At 32.5% G+C, this 21956-nt stretch overlaps 1 protein-coding gene across 2 annotated transcripts in view; it reads right to left on the reverse strand.

Annotated features, from left to right (window-relative positions):
- LRP1B (LDL receptor related protein 1B) overlaps positions 1–21956 on the reverse strand; it is a 1745675-nt gene that overhangs the window by 411856 nt on the left and 1311863 nt on the right. For both annotated transcript variants that reach the window (XM_020288518.2, XM_076005497.1), the window contains exons 38-41: positions 21444–21570; positions 21159–21310; positions 20738–20862; positions 19231–19602 (exon numbers count right to left, since the gene is read on the reverse strand). In XM_020288518.2, coding sequence (XP_020144107.2) covers positions 19231–19602; positions 20738–20862; positions 21159–21310; positions 21444–21570 — 776 coding nt within the window. The remainder of the gene's footprint in view (positions 1–19230; positions 19603–20737; positions 20863–21158; positions 21311–21443; positions 21571–21956) is intronic.

The raw sequence follows: 21956 nt of genomic DNA on the forward strand, positions 1-21956 counted from the left end.
TCATTTAGATATGAAAATAAAGAAAGAAATCAATAAGATAGTTTAGAAGAGGTAACTAAGGTAAAGGAATATAGGGCAGGCCTGAGGTTTCTTTAATAAAAGTATTTTAGAATTATAAAACTTTTTAAACTATGCACAAATTGGTAGAACAATCTCTATTGCAGTTATAACAAATTATCACTCATGTGGTGGCTTACACAACACAAATTTATTATCTTACAGCTATAAAGTTCAGAAGTCCAATATCTGTGTCACTGGGCCAAAAGTAAGGTATAAGCAGGCCTGCATTTCTTTTGGAGGCTCTAAGAAGAAACTGTTTTCTTGCCTTTTCCAGCTTCTAGGGAACAGGTGCATTCCTTAGTCTCTTTCTTTCTCCATCTTCCAAGTGCACCACTCTGACATCTGTTTCCATTCTTATATCTTTTCTGTCTAATTCTTCTGCCTCTGTCTTACAAGCACTCTTGTGATTACACTGAACCCACCCAGACAATCCAGGATAAACTTCCCATCTCAAAAACCTAAACTTAATCACAGCAGCAAAGTCCCTTTATCGTACAAGATAACAAATTCACAAATTCCAGGGATACGGTTATTTAACCTAACAAAGTTGTCTCCAATTCTCAAAGGTTTATATCAATTCTACATGCAAAATAAATTTATTCCATACAAGGTCTCCAAAAGTCTCAACCCATTTACAGCATCAACTCAAGTCCCAAATCTTTTCTAAATCTCATTAACTCAAAAATCTGTCATTTCATCATCTAAATAATCTAAATCAACTATGTTTAAAATTCTGGACATGATCTATTCTGGTCCAAAATTCCTTTCCATCTGCTGACCTGTGAAACTAGAAAATAAGTTATCTGTTCCCAGAATACAATGTGGTACAAGCATGGGATGCCAGTTATAGATATTCCTGTTCAAAAAGTGAGAAAATGTAGATAAAATGAGTCACCAGTTCGAAGCAATTTTGAAATCTAGCAGAGTAAACTCCATTCATTTTTAAGGCTTAAGAAAACTTCTCTGTGGCTCAAAATTCTGCCTTCTATGCCTTCAACTCTGCCCTCTGAGTCATTCTTCCCTTTTCATATGCTTGCAGATAAATAGTATTACCAACCCATTTCCTGCCTATAGAATTCAGGGAGTCTCACAGCTTTCTTGCATTGCCTCCTCTCTCTTTCCCTCACAGTTCAAGCTGGCAAAGTTTCTATTGTTATAATATTGTCAAAAACCTTGTGGGTCTTCTTGTATGTCATGGAGATTTTCTCCATTAGACAAAAGGCTCCTACACAGGTATTTTCAAGATAATTCCATCCCTATTTTTAGCTTCTACTGAAATAATAGAAAGGATTCATCAGTTGTATGACTGATCTCTTCAAAGAGCCCTCTATGTGACTGGATACTTTTAGTTTTTCTTTCTTCTCAGGCACTAAGAAAAAGTTCTCCAACCATTACCTCTCCCTCCAGAATATACTTTCTGGACAGTGAAACTTCAAATTTTTGTATCATTTGCAATATAGATAGCCTCCTGCAAATTGCTCAAAACAACAAGTCCTAGTTCATTTTTCCTCAACAGTTCTTCCCTCACTTGATCTCATTACTTTTGCTTTTTACTGTAATCAAGGAGAAGGAAACCAGAACACATCCTTCAATGCCTTGCTTGGAAATGTCTGAAGTTGAGTGTCAAAGTTCATTGCTTACAAATTCTGCTTTCCATATAATTATAGAAAACAATTTAGCTATGTTTTCTATCAACATATTAGAAGAATCTCCTTTCTTTCAGTTTCTAATAATACATTCTTCATTTCCTTCTAAGCACTAATCTGCATCATTCTTAATGTCCATATTTCTACCAACAGTTTATTTATGATGATTTATGTATTCTCTGTGATAATACAGGTTTTCTCTACCAGGCTCTTCACTTCTTTTTGAGTCCTCGTTAGCAGCGTCCTTAGCATTTATGTATCTACTCACAGTTTATTCAAGGCAATCCAGGCTTTTGCAATCATTGTCCTAAAAATTCTTCCAGCCTCTACTCATTACCCAATTTGAAACCCGTTTTTTCATTTTTAGATATTAGTTACAGCAGCACCCCACTTTCTGGCAGCAAAATATGCATTTGTTTCCTAATGCTGCTGTAACTGATTATTCAGTGGCTTTAAATAATACTAATTTATTATCTCGCAATTCTAGAGGTCAGTCTCATAGTCGAGATGTCAGCAGAGCTACTGGTTTCTAGAGATACTAGGAGAGAATCTACTTTTTATATTTTCCAGCTCCTAGAGGCTGATGCCATTACTTGGCTTGTGGCCACTTCATTCCAATCTCTGCTTTTGTCATCACATCACCTTCTCTTTCTGGCTTTTGGCCCTCATTATTACTTACTCCTTCTTATAAGGAACTTGTGATATCATTGAGCCCACAGATAGTCCAGGATAATTTCCCCCTTATGAAAAGTCACGTAATTGTAGACTTAATCACATGTACAAAATATCTTCACAGCAATTTTTATTTTAGTGTTTGACAGAATAAGTAGGGACTATAGCCTAGTTAAGTTTATGTATAAAACTTACCATCACATTTGGACAGACTTAATAATAGCAGAGTGATGATGAGTTAAATAAAATTGTACTAATTGTTAACACAGTCATGATGGGTACCAGGAAGAAAATTCATTTGGCTTATGGCTCATGTTTTCAATGCTAACTTTTTTTTGCCAGTATTATTATATATAAGTTGCATTATTTCTGACTTTTCAAATGGGGAGTGCTGAAAAAACAATGAATCACATTCCCATAATACTTAGCATATACTTAATGCACAATAAATATTTGTGGAACAAATGAACTAAAGGAAGAGAAAAAAAAGAATAAATAATGTGCATCATCTATTATATTAATTTATTCATATCTAAAGTCAAAAGAGTAACAACTCATGTTAATAAAAAATATTTTCATATCAATGAAATAAAATACTCCAATATTTTCTATGAAGAATAAATAAATATGATTTCTATGGATTTCTAAACCTGAAGTAAAGAACTTTTGCTAAAGAGATGAGTAGAAGAAGAAAATACTATTACTTATGAAATGACAGAGCTTTTAATATTTTGTTTAAAGTGAGACTAAATAGACTCTGTTCTTGGTAGATGCTGAATGAATAACAAATTGAATTAAATAAGTCAGAATAAAAATGATAATTTAACATTACAGACTGAGGTAGGTTATGATTTCAGATTGCAGTAGTATGTTGGGCAAAAATATTAGACTAGTTGACAACTAACTTATTATGTCTCTTTAGTCATAGATGAAAACACCTTGTTTAGGTGAAGCTCACATTTTGTTGGGATGATTCAAACCTAGAAACTATATTTATATCTGTCTTTACAATCAAGCCAATTACTTTTGCATGGAACTTAATACTAAAGGAAAAAAAGAGCATGTCCTGTGCACTCACCAAGTAAGGTAAACGATGTAGATTACATTCATATACTATGCCTAAGATATTCTGTGCACTAGGTAAACAAGAATGGCATGTGTGGATATAAGCTACATTCTTAAGTCTGTTCTATTTTAAGAAGCCATATGTCAGCAGATGATTTTAAGTAAATAAATGTTTGTTGTGTTCATATTATTCTCAGAAAATATTAACAAACTTAAAATATTAATAATTATGATACAGTCATCTGTTTCACTCACATGGTTACTGGTTGGAGTCCATTAAGTGCAACAAAACTGGCATTTCAGACCATCTACTCTCTGAAGCCCCTTTCATCATCCTGACTGGAAGAGATTTCATTTTACTATGACTACCTGTAAAATTCTGTTTTAATCACATCACACTGTGTCATAATAACTGAAAGTTATTTTTGCTGATAAGATTTTCCCTACTACTTTGTAAATTCCATGAGGGTAAGAATCTTGACTTTCAGAGAGCATATGATTTTTTCCTTTGATGAATATTTGTTGATTGATTATTAAGTCCCAGGAACTCTGCAGCCAGGGTCGGACTGCCCTGACTGTTGTTGGCGACAACAGTCGACACAGTGCTGAGGATATGCAATGAGCAAGGCTGGAGAGATATTGAGGAACAAAGCACAGTGTCTCTGCTATCATATAGCAGACGAGCTATTAGGGGATAAGAACAATAAAAACAAAATAACAATATTATAATAAGGCAAGTTTCAAATTGTATTTGGGAGCTGGAAGATACACTTATCTCTGGCTTCAGATCACTATGTGTGTGCACACACAAATGCCTTATGGGTATGAGGAAAAGCTAAACTGAAACCGAAAGTGTGGAGTGTGAACACAAGTTAACCACACGAAATAAAGGCAAGGAAACAGCACTCAATGGCTAACCAAAGGCAAGAGAGACAATGGCCCATCCAAACACTGCAATTTTTCAGTAGAAACATTTAATGAATCTAAATTAGAATGGTTTACTTCAGGTACACATTTATGAAAATAAGAGACAGATCCTCCCGTATTTCTGAATCTGTATAGTTTATATATGTAAAATCCTGGAAAGAAATCCCTGCATTAGAGTGCAGTCAGAAAACTTATGCATTGCTTTACACTTCCTATAGTATATATAAACCATTTGTCATTAATACCTCTTCAGAATTACAGTCTGTGTTACATGTGCTACATACAAATATCAATCTAAAATTTTATTACTTTTCAATTTTCTTCCTTGTATTCTGAATGTAAATTTTAATAATAGAAATGCAGGTAAATTAGAAAGTGAGGAAAATTTATGTAATTTACAAAATAAGTTATAAATAAATGTCTAATGCCATATAAGAGGTACTTAATCAATTAATGAATTTGGCTTCAGTAAGAACAAATACATGACTCATATGATCCTGGTAAAAAAAATACTTGGGAAATTATGTTTCTATTTTTATAAATTCTAAAACTAATGTTCATATTTTCATTGAACACTGTTCTCTATTCCTTCACTGGCAGAGAAGGAATATTATTGTAGATGTCTTTTTGAATGGTGACTAAAGTCTGGTACAACCAAAAGGCACTTTCCTAGATACTAGCTGTTCCAGAGTGACCATCAAATGTCCTGCCTTGCTAATTCATTTCACAATGCCTAGGCCATTAAAATTCCAGAGTCTTGTGAATATGCCAAAAGCAGAGAATTTTACACTCTATAAAAGTTTTGCCATTTTCAGATGTTCATGGATTAATGATAAATTCTGTTCTTAGGTATGACTCTACACATATGCATATGTGTCTATTAATATGCTGCACATTCAAAAGGGATGAGGCAAAAGGAACTTATTAAAATGTGCTTTATTAAATAATATAGGTTTTCTTATATATCTGATCAACTAACATTCCTTTTGTGTTTTTTTAGGTTTTGATTATCATTGTTTCCATATTGGTATTCAACCAAAGGTAAGTTATCAGCAGTCCCGAGATAAGAGAGTTAGCAGACAGAGAAGTGTTCAGATCTTTGAAAAATCAAATGCCTCTAATGATAGGAATTCATTATGTCATCCTGAATATATCACTTTCTATCGTCTTTCAGCTCTTCCCCACTTAGTTTTGCTTGGAGTCCCTTCTGTCATGTAATTCAAAAAAAATCAGCTACAATGTCCAGAACACATATCAATTAGGAAGAACTAGGTCTGCAAAAAATGATGTTGTTACTTTAATAGGGATTGCATTAAATCTGTAGATCACTTAAGATAGTTTAGACATTTTAACAATGTTGATTCTCCTGACCCATGAGCATATTATGGTTTTCCATCTGAGTACATCCTCTGCTATTTCCTTCCTCAGTGTTTCATTGTTCTCCCTGTAGAGGTCTTTTACCTCCTTAGTGAAATATATTCCTAGATATTTAATTTTCTGTTTTGCTATTGTGAAGGATATTGAATCTTTGATTTGGTTCTCAGTTTGACAGGAAGAAACAGAAATCATGAACAGACCAATTACAAGCAATGACATTGAAACAGCAATAAAAATCTTCTAACAAAAAAAGGTCCCATACCAGATGGTTTCACAGATGAATTTTATCAAATCTGCAAAGAAGAATTGGTACCCATGCTGCAGAAATTATTTCATAACATCAAGAAGGAAGGAATCCTCCCCAATTCATTCTACAAAGCCAGTATTATGCTGGTACCAAATCCAGGAAAGGACACAACAACAACAATGAAACCTGTAGGTCAATATTCCTTATGAATATAGATATAAAAATCCTCAATAAAATCCTAGCAAATAGAATTCAGCAGCACATCAAAAATTAATCCACCACGACCAAGTGGGCTTGATTCCAGGAATGGAAGGATGGTTCAACATATATAAAACCATCAGCAAATATGTAACATATGTAAATCCAGAAGCAAAACATACATAAATCCAGAAGCAAAACAAAGATCATATCATCATCTCAATAGATACAGAAAAAGTATTTGACTAAATTCAGCACCCTTTTATGATAAAAACTCTTAACTATTTTGTTAAGCATATGAAACATATCTCAAAACTATAAATGCCATATATGACAAATCCACAGCCAACATCATCCTGAATGGGAAAAAGTTGAAAGCATTCCCATTTAGAACTGGAATAAGGATACCCACTGTTAACACTTCTATTCAACATAGTGCTGGAAGTCCTAGCCAGAGCAATCAGGCAAGAGAAAGAAATTAAGGGTATACAAATGGGGAAAGAGGAGGTCAAACTATCACTCTTTGCTGATGATATAATCTTATATCTAGAAAACCCCAAAGATTCTGCCAAGTGACTCCTGGAATTGATAAATAAATTCAGTAAAGTCTCAGGCTACAAAATCAATGTAAACAAATCAGTAGCATTCCTATATAGCAAGAACAGTCAAGCTGAGAATCAAATCAAAGACTTAATATCTTTCACAATAGCTACAAAGAAAATAAAATACCTATGAATGTATTTAACCAAAGAAGTGAAAGATCTCTACAAAAAGAACTATAATTCACTAAATAAGGAAATTACAGATGATATAAACAAATGGAAAAACATGTCATGCTCATGGTTTGGCAGAATCAACATAGTCAGACTCTATGCTTTTAACCAATATTCCACAGTGCCTCTTGTACTTTCTCATGGAAGCCTAAGGCTGTCTATTCACCTCCCACACCCATGACCACCTCAATCTAACCAAATGAGCAATAAAAGTCAAACATAAGTAAAAAAATTGCTTTTACTCTGCAAATGGAGCTTCAAGACAAGTCCCTTAACAGCCTAATTATATAGCTGACATATAGCAAATTCATAATAAAACCATTGTTTTGGTTATCTAATAAGTGATGAATTCTGTTTTAGATTAGAAGGGATACAAAAAAGATTATATCAGATGGATCCTGCCTAGAACCATTTAACATTTCTTTGTGAAGATCTTACAGATAAAAATGAAACATAAGAAAAGCATATGGTAGTAAACAAGGAAGTGATAAGGATATGCAGCACACCTGACAAGTTTTGAATGGTTTTTAAAAGAGGGACATCACGATGGGTTACAGTTGCTGGGAAAGACTGGGATTCATGGTGCAAAGGGATTTTAATGGAATTTTTAAAATTCCCAAAAATATATATCACTGGAAAGGCCATAAAATCCCTTCTATTCCAGATTAATTACATGAGTAAAGATGTGTAGTTAAGAAGGAATATGGCATGTTCTTAAAGCAACGAGGATGTGAGTAGGATTTGAAGAAAGGGTAAACTTAACATAGTAAACAGTTTTGTGGTGAAATGGATCAACTGGATTGGTATAACCTAAAACCTGCAAAGGAATTAAATGGATTATAATTTCAGGTGCAGTAAATAGTTAATCAGTGTTTTAGGAAGTAACTCAATAAAAACATTATTGTGTGTGATATATAGAAACATCTAGAAAGTCAAAGCAGGAAAAGCAAGTAGAAGACTTGTGATTATTTAGTAATAAAGAAATGAAAACCTGGCCTATGATGATGAAACTGAATAAGAAAAGTGCTTAGTGAATAAATGGCTATAGATATAGGAACAGAGAGAATTAAGATGATCATAATAATAATGAGGTTAGATACTTTTTAGGAAGAATATTAATTATTTTATTAACAATGAAAATAGCAGAGATTCCTATTTTCAGGTGGGAAAATGACTTTGGTATGTTAATTGTGAGTTGACATTAACATATATATAAAAGGAAATATTCAGTGACTGTCTAGAGATTTCACACTGGTCTGTTATCATCACAATGATTGAGCTCTAGGAGAGAAAATACATTCATTGGTAGGAAGGAAATTTCTGTGAGAACTGCATTTGTATAATCAGAAATAGAAAATATAGAGGGTAGTATTTGGTAGTATAATAAATTGGTAGGAACATCATTAAATGTCTTATCTTTTGGTCCAGGCTTGGTTAAAAATAATTTGAGTGTGGTCAACAGAGAATTGAAGAGTGAAGTGAGAATGTAGGATAATAATTATGAGGTGCAGGTAAAGAAAAAAGCAGCCTAATGGATATGATAGAATAGGCCCAATGTGATGTAACCAGACTGTGTTCAGAGAGAAGGAACACTAACTTCAAGGACTTTACGTAGAGCAATGCCAAAGAGTGATGAGGCCCAGGCTTATTTTCAAGCTGTAGTGGAAAGTAAAAACAGAGAACGATAGAGTCAAAAGTGTTACTGAAAATGTTGGGGAGATTCAGAAGTGCACTAAGGCATCAGCACAAATAAAGTCATCAAGAAAATTGTATGAGAGGGGGAGTGAAAGAAGAAGAAAGACCATTGGGTTTAAGCTGCCTAAAAAAATGGAAAGGAATCAGGGGATATAGTTGGAGGAGAATGTCACTTAGCTTTGTCAACATGGCGCTGACATGTTTTTACACGTCAGTAAAGAATAGAACTACATATTGCAAATTCTACTTTATAGAAAGCTAAAAAAGTGAGTGAGGTATAGATAGCTAAAAACATTCATTTTAATATAGTATGAAGTACTCTTGAGGATGCTATTCTTCAAGAATGACTATCTAAACCACACGCTAATAAACAGTAGGTGTTGCAAATAAGGTTAACTATGAAAAAGTTCAGAATATAATTTCATTTGTATTATAATTATGTCACTCTTAAAGCAATATAATTTAAAACTCAAGTAAGGATATATCTGTACGTGGATTTCTGTCTTGGGAAACTTATATTCACATAATTTTTTAGCATAAACACTTTTAACATTCTCTCACTCTCTCATTTCTGTCAGTGTTTTTAACAAGATATACTGAAAAGCTCAGAATAGCATATTGAATATGTAAATAATACTTCTTTATTTCTGGTAAACTTTGTTTATTCTTGCATATAAGCCTAAAACACTGAGCACATTTTTGTAGATTTATGAATTTGAAATATCATGCCTTTTCAAACAATAATAGGTAACTTCACTCCTACAAATTGCAATCATCTTTCAAGAGGAATCTTGAATTCACTTGTGTCCTTGTCTATTTCCACAGGTACTCTACTGTTTTCTTGGAAATTCTGAATTCGTCATCCAGGCCCTCAGAGACCTATTTATAATTCACAGTACATTGATTTCATATGCTGAGTTTTTGCCATAAATCTCTCAAAAGGAAAGTTCTAATATGTATACTTTCCTTTATTACTTCTCATGAAAAATGACACTTCTAATACTACATCAGAGATTTTTTCTTTAATTGTCATTTACAACTTACCTTGTTCAAATTAAAACTCCAAAAAAAAAAAAATACTCACATTGTTTAAACAGAAATGTGGATCAACTAAAGGGGCTTAATAGAAACTAATCCTGATGGACTTGTGAGAAAAATTCAGGATTATTTGAGCTCCATCTGTAAAAGCTTATCCTCTTGAAGCTGAAAGAATCAATTCAGTGTCATTAAATCAATTAACCCTTTTATAGTTTTGTTATATCTTTTCTCCACTAAATAATCCTTTCCTGGTTTATTTCTCCACCATCAAATATATTATTGATTTATAGCTCATGGATAAGCCAGATATGTATTATTGTCTACTATTGTTTGTCAAGAAACATTATATAACAGACAAGAAAAAGAGAGTTTTACAAAGCCAGTTCACATTTTAATATATTATTTTGGAGTTTCCAGACATAGGTTAATAATAACCTATACAACTGTGTTAATTGTGGAAGTTATAAATTCTTCCCCTCCATATATGCGTACAACCCCTTCTGATAAATAGGTGAGTCTATTTCTCTATCCCTTGAATGTGGACTTGGCCATGTGACTTGCCCTTACCAATGAGACATTGGTAACTGCTGTGCACGCAGAGGCTTATAAAGTATGTCCACATATTGGAGCCAGCTCTCATGTGGAACCCTGAAGCCATCCCAAGCTAGCCTGATGGATAATTACAGACTTATGGCCTAGTTACCCAGCACACAGCCTGCCAACTGCCAGACATATGAGAGAGACCATCCTTGATCATCCAGCCACCATCTGACCCACCAGCTGGCCACAGAAATTTGAAGAGCTGACACAGACTAGAAGAACCACCCAGCCAACTCACAGTATAGTAGGATAAATAAGCAGTTGTTGTTTTAAGCCACTGAACATGATGTAGTGGGGCCATCCCCCGAGCCTAAACAACTGTGCAGAAAACTTTTCAGCTTCCTGTCTCCTTATGGCTATATTTGCAACATAAGAATTCCTAGTAATTCCCCACATTGCCTTTTACTTTTTCTATTGCTGTCAGCTATTCTGACACATATATTATGAATTTGGCAGTTTCGAGTGCATGAATAATCTTTTTTTATTATTTTATTTTATTTTTGTATTTATGCTGACCCCTGAAGAATCTTAATCCTCTTTGTCAATTCTCTGCTTCCAAGACCTGTCTCGTGCCTCATATTAACTTGCACAACTTCATACAGTATAGTGTTCAACAGATGACTAAGAGTTATTTTTTTTTTCTGTCTCTAGCACAATGCTCCTAATGAATTTCTCTACTTTCTCACATTAAGTAGCCTTTACCCGTGGTTTCTATGTCTCCTATTCTTGTATACCATTGTTAGCTAGGGATCTGGTCTTGACTGATACGGTACAAGAGACTTTAACTAGAGCAATAGTGCCTGTGAAGAAAGATCAGAATATGCCATCCAAAATATATCACATTGGCATAGGGATTATTCTGCACTGAAGGCAATTAAGAAATAACAGACATAGCTCTCTAACCTCACCCATATACCTAAAAGCAGGGCACAAATTTTCCTTCCTAAAGGTGTTCCCTTCTCTCAGACAGAAAATGCAACTTTATCACAGGAGATGGAGATAGCACCAAGATGAGTCCACATTAATAAAACCTTACTAAATAATCATTAATTTACTCCATATATTTGTCTTTCCACAATTTACATCCCCTAGGGGCCCAAATCCCTTTCTTTTGTCTAGTGACATCTCCACAATTTATTGTGCTTTGTAAAAAGGTATACACCACTCCCTCCCCACCGCCAGCTCCAACTGTCCTTTAGGTCTTCACTTTTTTCTATGAAGGACTCTGTGTGCATGTAAAAATTAACATCAAATAAAAGTCGTATACCTTTTTTCATGTTAACATGTCTTTTGTCAGTTTAATTTACAGGGCCCAGCCACAGAGGCTAAGAGAATAGAGGAAAAACTTTTTTCCTCCCCTCCATCCGTCTTAGGCCATCTCCTGGGATACACTTCAATATCTTAGGAAGTTTGGAATTCATATAAGCCATATTGAATATAATTAATAGTTTGCTACTTCATAAAGAGAAGATCTCATGTTCCCTTTTCCATTGCACTAATCATGACTCAACTCCAGGTTCTGCTCTCCATAGTAAATGATGTTTTCTCTTCCTTTGAACCATAAAAATAACCCCAGGACTTCCAACTTGCTGACCCCCTATGCACAACTTCTATCCTTTATTGTTATCCTTTTCCTATTTTTGGTAATTTCAATATCCAATAATACAATGCTCCATTGTACTTTTCTAATAGTTCTAAACATTGATCCAATGATCTAAACAGGTAATCTTAAAATTGCTTTAGCTAATCAATGTAGATAACTAAATGTATCTTTTATTTTGTGAAATCTGAAAACTTGAACAGCTAAAATTCTTACATTTTGAGAATGAATGTCTGCATTCTATAAACTAAAAATAAATGATTTTAAAAACTGACTTTTTTACCTTTGTAAGTACAAAAAGAAAAATTACCAGAACCAAATGTACTTTCAAGCAATCTAAAAGAATATGGAACTAGCCCTTTTAAAGAAAAAGAAAAAGACATTTTCAGTGAAGTACAATTATAAATTAAAAGTTAGGTATATTGCTAGGAGTCTTGAAAAAATAATCTAAAAGTATTATGAAACCATTATTTATAAGTTTGATTATAATACACAAACATTGGAATTATATATTATTTTAATGTGTTGACAGTATCAAGTTGGAGATGAGACAAAAGGTCAATCTCTAAAATCAAAAAAATGAAATGCATATAGGAGGCAACTATCAAATCATTAAACATTCATTATTAATGCTATTTAAATTTTGAATATGCATGTATATAAGATCAATGAAATTATTACACATATCTTAATATTTACAAATGATTATCTTTAAAGTTGTTTATTTATGTTTACTCTGTGAAATGCTTTAGATTTACAGAATAGTAGAGGTGATAATACAATGCCTTAACGAACCTTAATGCTTCAGATTTTTAAGAATAAGCATCATATGTATGGATGCAAATATTTAGTTCTCTCAATACCATTTCTCTTTGTTATGTCCCAGAGAAAGCAAGATGTTGATGCTGTATGATTTTTTAATATCTTTAATTTTTATTTAGACTTTTTATTTTGAACTAATTTTAGACTTACAGAAAATTTTCAAAAATACTACAGAGTTGCCTTCTATTTCTAAATGTAACATCTCACACAACTACAGCATAGTAATCAAAAAAGATTATTAATTTTTAAAAATATTACGTTTCTCTCCAAAAACAATATGTAGTGCTATTGCCCATATATTTCAATATTATATATCATATCAAATGTAATATCATTTGACATTTTTGTTGTTTTGTACTATCTTGTTTTAATCAAATTGTGTTTAAGATAATTATATGGATAGATGTAGTACTACAATTTTTTTAACTATTGTACAATATGCCATTATTTTCTCTAAAAGTAGAATTACATAGGTTTATTCTAAAAGTGGGGATTGTTGGATGAAAGTATACATACCATACCAAAATTTCAAAATATTACAAATGGTTCTTCAAAGACATTCTACAAAATTGGTTCCCATCAATAGTGAATGAAAGTTTGGGTTTCTCCACATTATGAAAATTTTAAAATTTTTGCCAAATTATGGGTGGAAAAATCTCTTCGTTCCATTGTGAATTTTCTTGATGATTGGTGAGGTTGAATATACTTTAATATGATTATGTTTTCTTTTTTGAAATATGTCTCCTCATAACTTTTCCATATTTTCCTTAGTCTTTGTAGTGGTATACAATAAACTCTACTTGTAATTCTTCATTTCTTTTAAAGATTACAAATTCTTCCACTAGTGTTTTGTTTTGCCTTTTAAGTTTCTTCATATCTTCTGTTGCAAACAGATTTTAATTTCAATGAGGTAAAATATATCAAACTTACATTTTTATGTGTTTTGTGTATAATTTATGGAATTTGTTCTTACCCTGAATTCATAAAGATATTCTATATTTTCTTTGATATTAAAAAAGCTCATCACATTTACATCGTTAATATACTTTGAATTTATTTTTGAGTATAATTTGAGGGAGATAGAATACTTTTTATTTCTTGCATATAAATTGTTCTGGCATAATTCATTAAATGTAGTTCACTATTTTTCTACTTATTTGTAATGCCCATTTACATTTAGTAATGTGTATCAAATTTACATACAAATTATATATGTATGAATCTGCTTCTGAGCCCTTGGTTCTGTTCCATTTAACTGTTCTTTTGGTAATATTACGTTGTTTTAATTACTTTAGCTTTTTGATACTAAAGGCATTTGTCAAGGAGAAACTACAAATTTATATTTCTTCAAAACTGCCTTGGTCATTGTTGGCATTTTGCTCTTCCATGTGAATTTTGGTATCAGCATGTGAAATCTGTGAAAAAAATCATTTTGGCATTTTGAATTAAATTAAACTTACAGAAAATTTGGGGCAATTTTCCATATCTATGGAAATTGAGTTTTTTTAATCATGAAAATGACATTTCTCCCTTTATTAAAGGTCATCTTTCATGTCCTCTACAAACATTACATAATTTTCTACATTAAAGTCTTGTGCATCCTTTATTTTTATTGCTAGTTTAAGAGTAGCTTTTTAAAATCATATTTCTTAATTGGTCATTGAATGCATGGACACCATTGAATTTATATTAAGTAATATTTGCTTTTATAAAAAATTCCTGTGTGTTACTGGCTAAAACAAAACATCAAAATGCATTCTACAGAATAAGGATATTGTTTTGTAAACCTGGAACATATACACTCAGTTATAATGTGAACTGCAAAATGTATTTCTGAACATGGATTACAATCAAGTTCGAAGCCATTATTTTAAGATATTTTTCTCCACTGAGTATATGTAGATGCACTGTTACTGACTTTCCATTTCTGAAACAATCATTATTTCCCTTCATTTTGGATAATAATTCAGTCAGGTATAGAATTATATATTTCCTTAGTAGTCTGAAGATTGTATTCTTGTTGCTAATGAGCAGTCTGTTTAAATTCTGTTGTCCTTATCTGTCTAGTGTTTCAGGTAGCATCTTCAGATTTTCCCTTTTTCATGATACTCTGCACTTTTAGTTTGATGACTGACTTAATTTTATTATTCTTCTCAACACTTAGAGTGCATTTTTAAACTAAGGAGATAGTCCTTTGTGCATTTCTGCTAACTCTGCCATTATCACTGTGAATGCTTGTTTTCGGTTCTTCTTTCTCTGCTTTGAATTTGTCAACATTTCTCAGCTAAAATAATGTTGAACCTATCAGTTTAAACTACAGGTTCACAACTATTCTCATTTTTTGTGTTTCTCACTGTCTCTAATTTATTAATTGATTCCTTATTAATGAATTGGCATCTTATTTGAACATTTTTACTTTGACTAGTCCAGCATAAACTTTATTCTACCAATTGAGATTTCTTTTTAATTTTTATATATGTTAGCATATTTTTCATTTCCAAGATTTTTAGTTGTTTTCATTTTAATTAAATTATGTTTTACTTATATAATTTTGGCATCTTTGTTGTTACAATTTCTTTTTCTTTTTATAGGTATTTCTTCCTTTTCTTCTTTGTTGAACAAACAAACAAACAAAAAAACCCTTCCTTTAGATTGTTCTATTGTTTTGATTTCCATTCTTCTGATGGGTGGGGTTTCCTAAAGCTGTCTTTCTTAAGAATCCATGTGTTGAGGAAATTAAATTTGTAGCGTCTAAAGGAGTTTTTTTTAACCTATCTTTCAGCACTCACTCCTGTTTGTCAGGTGATTCTGTAGTTGCCTTCATGTGACCTCTGGGCCTTAACCTGAAAGGTCATGTGAGAACTTGCAGAGCCATCAGCTTGCAAAGGGTTGGCACAGAAGTAGTCACAAGGCTGTTTCCAGGGTCTCTAAACCTCTAGGGTAAGTAACTTCCTACAAGTCTTTGGCCTAGCAGAAGATGGCACAGCTTAATTTCAGCCTTGTTTCCCTGTGAGGCAGCCTGACCCCAGTCCTTGATTTAAGCAAGCTCTTTTTCAGACCCTTTATCTCTGTGGGATCCATAGCGTGGAGTCTCAGAAATCAGATGTTTCAGCTATTTTCACTGCTTTGTTTTTCTCTTCTGTTTATCACTCAAGGAAAATTCTATCTTATTTTTAGAGATTATCGATCTCTATTTAATTTTAATTTTTAAAATATATTTATCGGCCGGGCGCGGTGGCTCACGCCTGTAATCCTAACACTCTGGGAGGCCGAGGCGGGCGGATTGCTCAAGGTCAGGAGTTCAAAACCAGCCTGAGCGAGACCCCGTCTCTACCATAAAAATAGAAAGAAATTAATTGGCCAACTAATATATATAATATAAAAATCAGCCGGGCATGGTGGCTCGTGCCTGTAGTCCCAGCTACTCGGGAGGCTGAGGCAGGAGGATTGCTTGAGCCCAGGAGTTTGAGGTTGCTGTGAGCTAGGCTGACGCCATGGCACTCACTCTAGCCTAGGCAAGAAAGCGAGACTCTGTCTCAAAAAAAAAAAAAATATATATTTATCAATCACTGCTATGTTTTTAAAGACAGAGATGGCCTTAAAGTATACATTTTCAACAATGTCTTGGCCAGAGGTCTTGACAATTTTCATAGAAAAAGTGAACCACGGTATTTTCCTCTCTATCCTGTGAATTCCTGGAGGCTAGAAAGGATACATTTTCATCCTCTTTACCAACACCTAATAAATAATCTGTGGCACATTGTGAGCACTTAATAAATATTGAATTGTACTTACTGGCTTTTATCATCTAATTTTTTTTTTAAACCTCAAGGCAAAAAATTCAGTCTATATAAATTGGGAAGTTAAAGGACAGACACTTCATCCTGTCCTTTCTCCATATTCAGCTAAATGAAAGATCTAAGTCTGAGTCTGATCTGTAAAAGTATTTAGAGCCCTTTGATATTTTTAAATACTTAAATTCCCATGAATTTACTTTTGGGTCACTGGATGCATCTTGAAAACATTATACTAGGTGAAATAAGCGAGACACAAAGGACGAATACTTTATAATTCCATTTATATCAAATATATAAAATTAGCAAATTCACAGAGACAGAAAATAGATTAGAGGTTTTAGGGGTTAGGGGAGGAAGGTGGGAGAAATGGGGAGTTATTGCTTTAATCAGAGATTCTGTTTGAAGTGATGAGTTTCAGAAACAGATAGTAGTGATGGTTGCACAACACTGTGAATGTAATTAATGCCACTGAACTATACATTTAAAAAATAGCTAAAACCACAAATTTTGCTATTGGTATATACATATATATTATCCTGATTGTAAAAATTATAACATCATATAACAAAAAGCATTGAGTTATATACTTAAAACTACTTAAAAAGCTCCTTATTTTGGCAGACCAAGTCCTTCCATATCAAGCCCTTCCCTACTATCTAGCTTTATTGCATACCAATTCATGCCATACAAGCTGTATTTTAATCATACCAAATGACTCTTTGCCCCTTTTTCCCCTGTCCTTGTCCTAAAAATTTTCTGAGTCTTTAGTCTAGAAGAGTAGTTTTCAATCTTTTTTATCTGAGGATCTTTACACTCTTAGTCATTACTAACGACTCCAGAGAGAGTATGCATATGTGGGTTCTGTCTAATATGCTATTTACCATATTAATATTTTAAATTGACAAATTTGTTGTAAATATTTATCAATTTCTTTAAAAATTACAATAATGAATGGTGTGTTAATATAAATAGCACTGTCTAAGACAAGTAACTATATTTTCAAAAATAATAAAAACAGCATTGTGCTATAGTTGTACAAAATTTATTTAATGTCTAGCTTGGTCTCATATCTGCTTCTTCATCCTATCTGCTGTGTTGCTTTGGCTGAAAAGTATGTGAAGAAAATCTAGCCTCATATAGCTATGTAGTTGAAAAGGGAAGAGTATTTTAATAGCCTTTTCAGACAACTCTGGGTATTCTTCTACCATACTACACCAACACATGACAAATAATAGTGACTTAAAGGTTAGCTTCAGTGTAAAATCTGAAACCATAGTGATGAACTTTTCATACTCTATTGCATTAAAATGCATTGATCTATCATGTACTTGGAATGGATCATTTACTCATGCATGATTTTACCATGTCACTTGGAAAATACTGGTTTCCTGACATATGCATATCTTCCAAATGTTGACATATTTCATTATGTGATACCCCCAAATCACACGAGTTAACATCACCACTCATCTTATCAGAAAAGCCTTTAAGTATTGGGAAGCTGTCAAGCTTACTGCAGTAGATGCAAGAAAAATACTCTAATTTTCACTCGAGAGCTGGATTTTTATTATTTGCAACAAATATTATAGGTCATTTTCCTTGAAATAACAGAGTTATTGTATTCATTCTTTAGAAAATGTCTGCTATACACCTAGGCTTGACTATCTATACTTATTCAAATCTAAATCTTCATTAAAAATAAAATGATTAAATAAATTAGCTTACCTTTAGTATAGGATTAGGTACAGGCTTTCAAAAGAATAAGATCGAGCCTTATGTACTAAAATAAAAGCTTTACAGTATATATTGTAGGTGAAAAAAAGCAATTAGCTGAACAATATATTTAGTATCGTTCTACTTTTGTCATTAAAAATGATGCGCATGTGTAAATCAACAAAAATCTGGAGATATGACATCTGTTAGCTGTAAGTAAGTAAATAGGATTGATGTTTGCATTGATGAAGCAGGAATTGCATATTTAAATCTACATCATTTGAACACTTTATAATAAATACATATATTATTTTGCAATTTACAAAGCAAAACAAAGTATTGATCTCAGTATAGTGAAATCGGAAAAGTGAGGAATGTATGGAAATCACATAGAGATAGAAGTTGTGCAAGGAGTAACAAGAGGGTCTTTGTAAAAGTTAGATGACAGGAAGGAGATTTCTCTGAATTATGTAGATAATCCACACTAAATATTATGCTTGAATAATTATGTCCCATAAAATATTAAAACATTAGATCATTTCTACAACATTTTTCTCATCCAAGACTGCTATACTTATATATATATATGCAAAAAAATCTCTGACATTTTCTTGAGAAAATATCATTAACTGAATATTATTAGGCAGATATTCTTAAAGAAATAATTTCACCTACTGGAAAAAAATCAATTAGAATAGTTTTATATTGAAAAATTATTTTCCATGAATTTTAATACACTTATTTGTAAGAAACAATATGATGAAACATATTGAAAGTTCTACGATTAAAAGCTAATATTCATAATACACAATGCTATACATGATAGTAGTTAATTGCTTCTTTGACATTTGGGGGAGTTGGATGATATAATCACATTCATTCTTGAATATAAACTCCAGGAAAATATAATTGCTACATGCAATTACCACTATTATTTCTCTAGTAATCCAAATGATACTCATTTCCACTAAACTATTTAAAATTAAATAGTTGTACTTACTTTCAACAATTACTTGTCTGTCTTCCCAGTTATCTTTAATAAGCTGTATATTTCCAAAGTGTGCATCACTGTAAAAGATTCGGTTGGTACCTTTTCTTCTTTGATTATAGTCAAAAGCCAAGGCTATGACATTCTTGAAATAATGTGGATTCTCATATGGCCTTATTGGGGAATTTAAATTGGTTTCATCAGAAAGATGTATACTTTTTAATATTGTTCTCCCTGAATACAGCAAATAACCTTCATGCCTTAGGCAAGTAACTCCATCTTCTGCCAAATATCCATGGGCACAAGCACAAGTTCTCCTGGAATTTCCTCGATAAAGACAGAGTTGCTTACAGCCACCATTGTCCTTGGCACAAACATTGGTCCCTAAGGTAGGAAAAAAAAAAACACATATACATTTATGTTTTTCTTTTGTTTTTCAAATAAAGTTCTCCTTATGGAAATATTAAAAAATATTGAATATTCTATATTTTTATTCTTAATTTTAAGATTGGTCAATAAAATACCAAAATAGATTAAAATCTTGAATTTTTTATTTGAAAAATCTTATTTTTCTGCTTCCTTCACTATTCAAATAAAAGCATTAAAATTTTCCCCTAATGGGCCAATTAACTTAGAAATCTTTTTTGTAACTCAATACTGAGATTACAATGAGTTTTATATATTGTAATCTTCGTTACAAGTAGTAACTGATTCTTTTAAAACATGAACTGAATTTACCAAAAATAATGCACCATTTTAAACTGTGTCTATGAGATACGTAAGGATCAAAGAAATTTGTGGCTACAATGTTCCTAACCTACTAAATACTTTAGGCATAAGTTTTTACTCCAATTTTGAGTGAAGACATAACGTGCACTTAGGATTTCTTCATCAAGCTAATTCTCCCCTATGAATCCATTATTATTATTATCTCCAAAATTAGTATAACTTCCTTTGATTTAAAAAAAATATATAGTTACAATTAATTTTAATGGATGTAAATTATTTTTAAAAGAAATACCCAAATCATTGCCTTTTCAGTTTCAAAGTATACATTTTAAGGAAATGATGACTTCAGAAATATTTTACACTAACATCACCTTCTGGGGCTATAATTACTTTATATATTAAAAGATAATCCAAAACAAAATTTTCAACTGCTTTTTACTATCTAATGTCTTAATTGTGCTTTTAATTTTTTGTCAAATCACTACATTCATGAAGTCTTTCTATGTTACTGAGCCAAAACCTATATTCAAGACAGGCCTAGGCATGTACAAGTCCTAGGCAAATATACTTACATATAAAAAGGGAAATATATTTAAGTATGAACTATTATACATACTTTTTATTAGGTTATTATATAATTTTTACGAGAAATTATATATAAACAAAGATAGGGTTTTGAGGTTTCAGACTCATATTAGAATCCCTGACTTAAATTTGACAAATGTTTTTAAAAAATGGGAGAAAAATAACACAAAATACATTTATTATATAATTTTTTAAGAGCGCTGACCTTTCTCTCTTACTCGGTTAAAGATTTTAACCTCCTTCAAATTGACTCCAAGGCCAGTTCTCATGGTCACCGTCTCTGTGGCATCATTCTTGTGGCCCCTTCTGACGGACCCGTTGGCATGTGCTCTGCCAAAAAGTTGAACGTACATGATCAGCAATCTTCAACTAATTAAAACCAAGACAGTTATTTAAGCTGAAGATAACAGATGGCACAACAGAAAGAAAAGAAACCAACTATAGTCTGTGACATTGAAATGCATGAGTCTGGAATAGCAGGAGTGCCTGCCTTTTCTGTGGAAATTACATGGCTTTGTGAGATCCTTTTTGTGACCTTGGTAAGAAATGGCTAATCCTACAAGGGTAAAGCAACTGGCACTAAAATAACATTTTGAGACTGAAACGCTTATGAAAAAATAAATTACCTGTCAGACCAGTAGATGTAAGCCCCAAAGACTGCAACTGAAAACATATCCACATTGTTCCCTGACAGCACCATCTCACGATTCCCTCCAGTTTCAAGGTCGATTCTCTCTATCTTGTCTGCACGAGCATCACACCAGTACAGTTTATTTTCCTAAAGATCAATTGAAAAGTAATATTATAAGATATTTTTGATTATTTTGTTAAGAAAATAAGTAAACAGTAAAATGGGTTAATGCAAGTTTTCAGTTAATGCACTTTAAGTATTTTTTAAAGATCCAACAGACCTCATAGTCAATGGAGATGCCATTAGGCCACGCTATTCCCATGCTTACAAGGACAACCTTCTCTGAGCCATCTAAGCGAGCCTTTCCAATGCAGGGTATCTGTCCCCATTCGGTCCAGAACAAGAGGCTGAAATTAAATTGTTGATTATAGTAATATGAAGATACATACAAAAAGGCATTACTAATAATAGCAGTAACATTCACATTAACAGAACAAAAATAATATATTTCAGAAATTAATATACAAATGTGTTTGTTTGCAATAAAATAATTTTGATTACTAAAAATATTTAGCCAGCCATAAAAATCACCAAGATAGAATCAAAATCTTACCAAAATATTGTTTCTACATGGTATTTCATGTCTGACATGCTATTCTTTAACCTGTTTGCCTTAATTACTTTCTGTTTTTCTACCATAAGTATTTCTTTCAAGTTTTCTCTATCCTCCCTGATCACTGTACCATGTATTCTGCTTCATAACATGGATTACAGTGTCAACTTTACACTTGCA

Source organism: Microcebus murinus, chromosome 8, assembly GCF_040939455.1.
Source record: "Microcebus murinus isolate Inina chromosome 8, M.murinus_Inina_mat1.0, whole genome shotgun sequence".
Lineage (NCBI taxonomy): Eukaryota > Metazoa > Chordata > Mammalia > Primates > Cheirogaleidae > Microcebus > Microcebus murinus.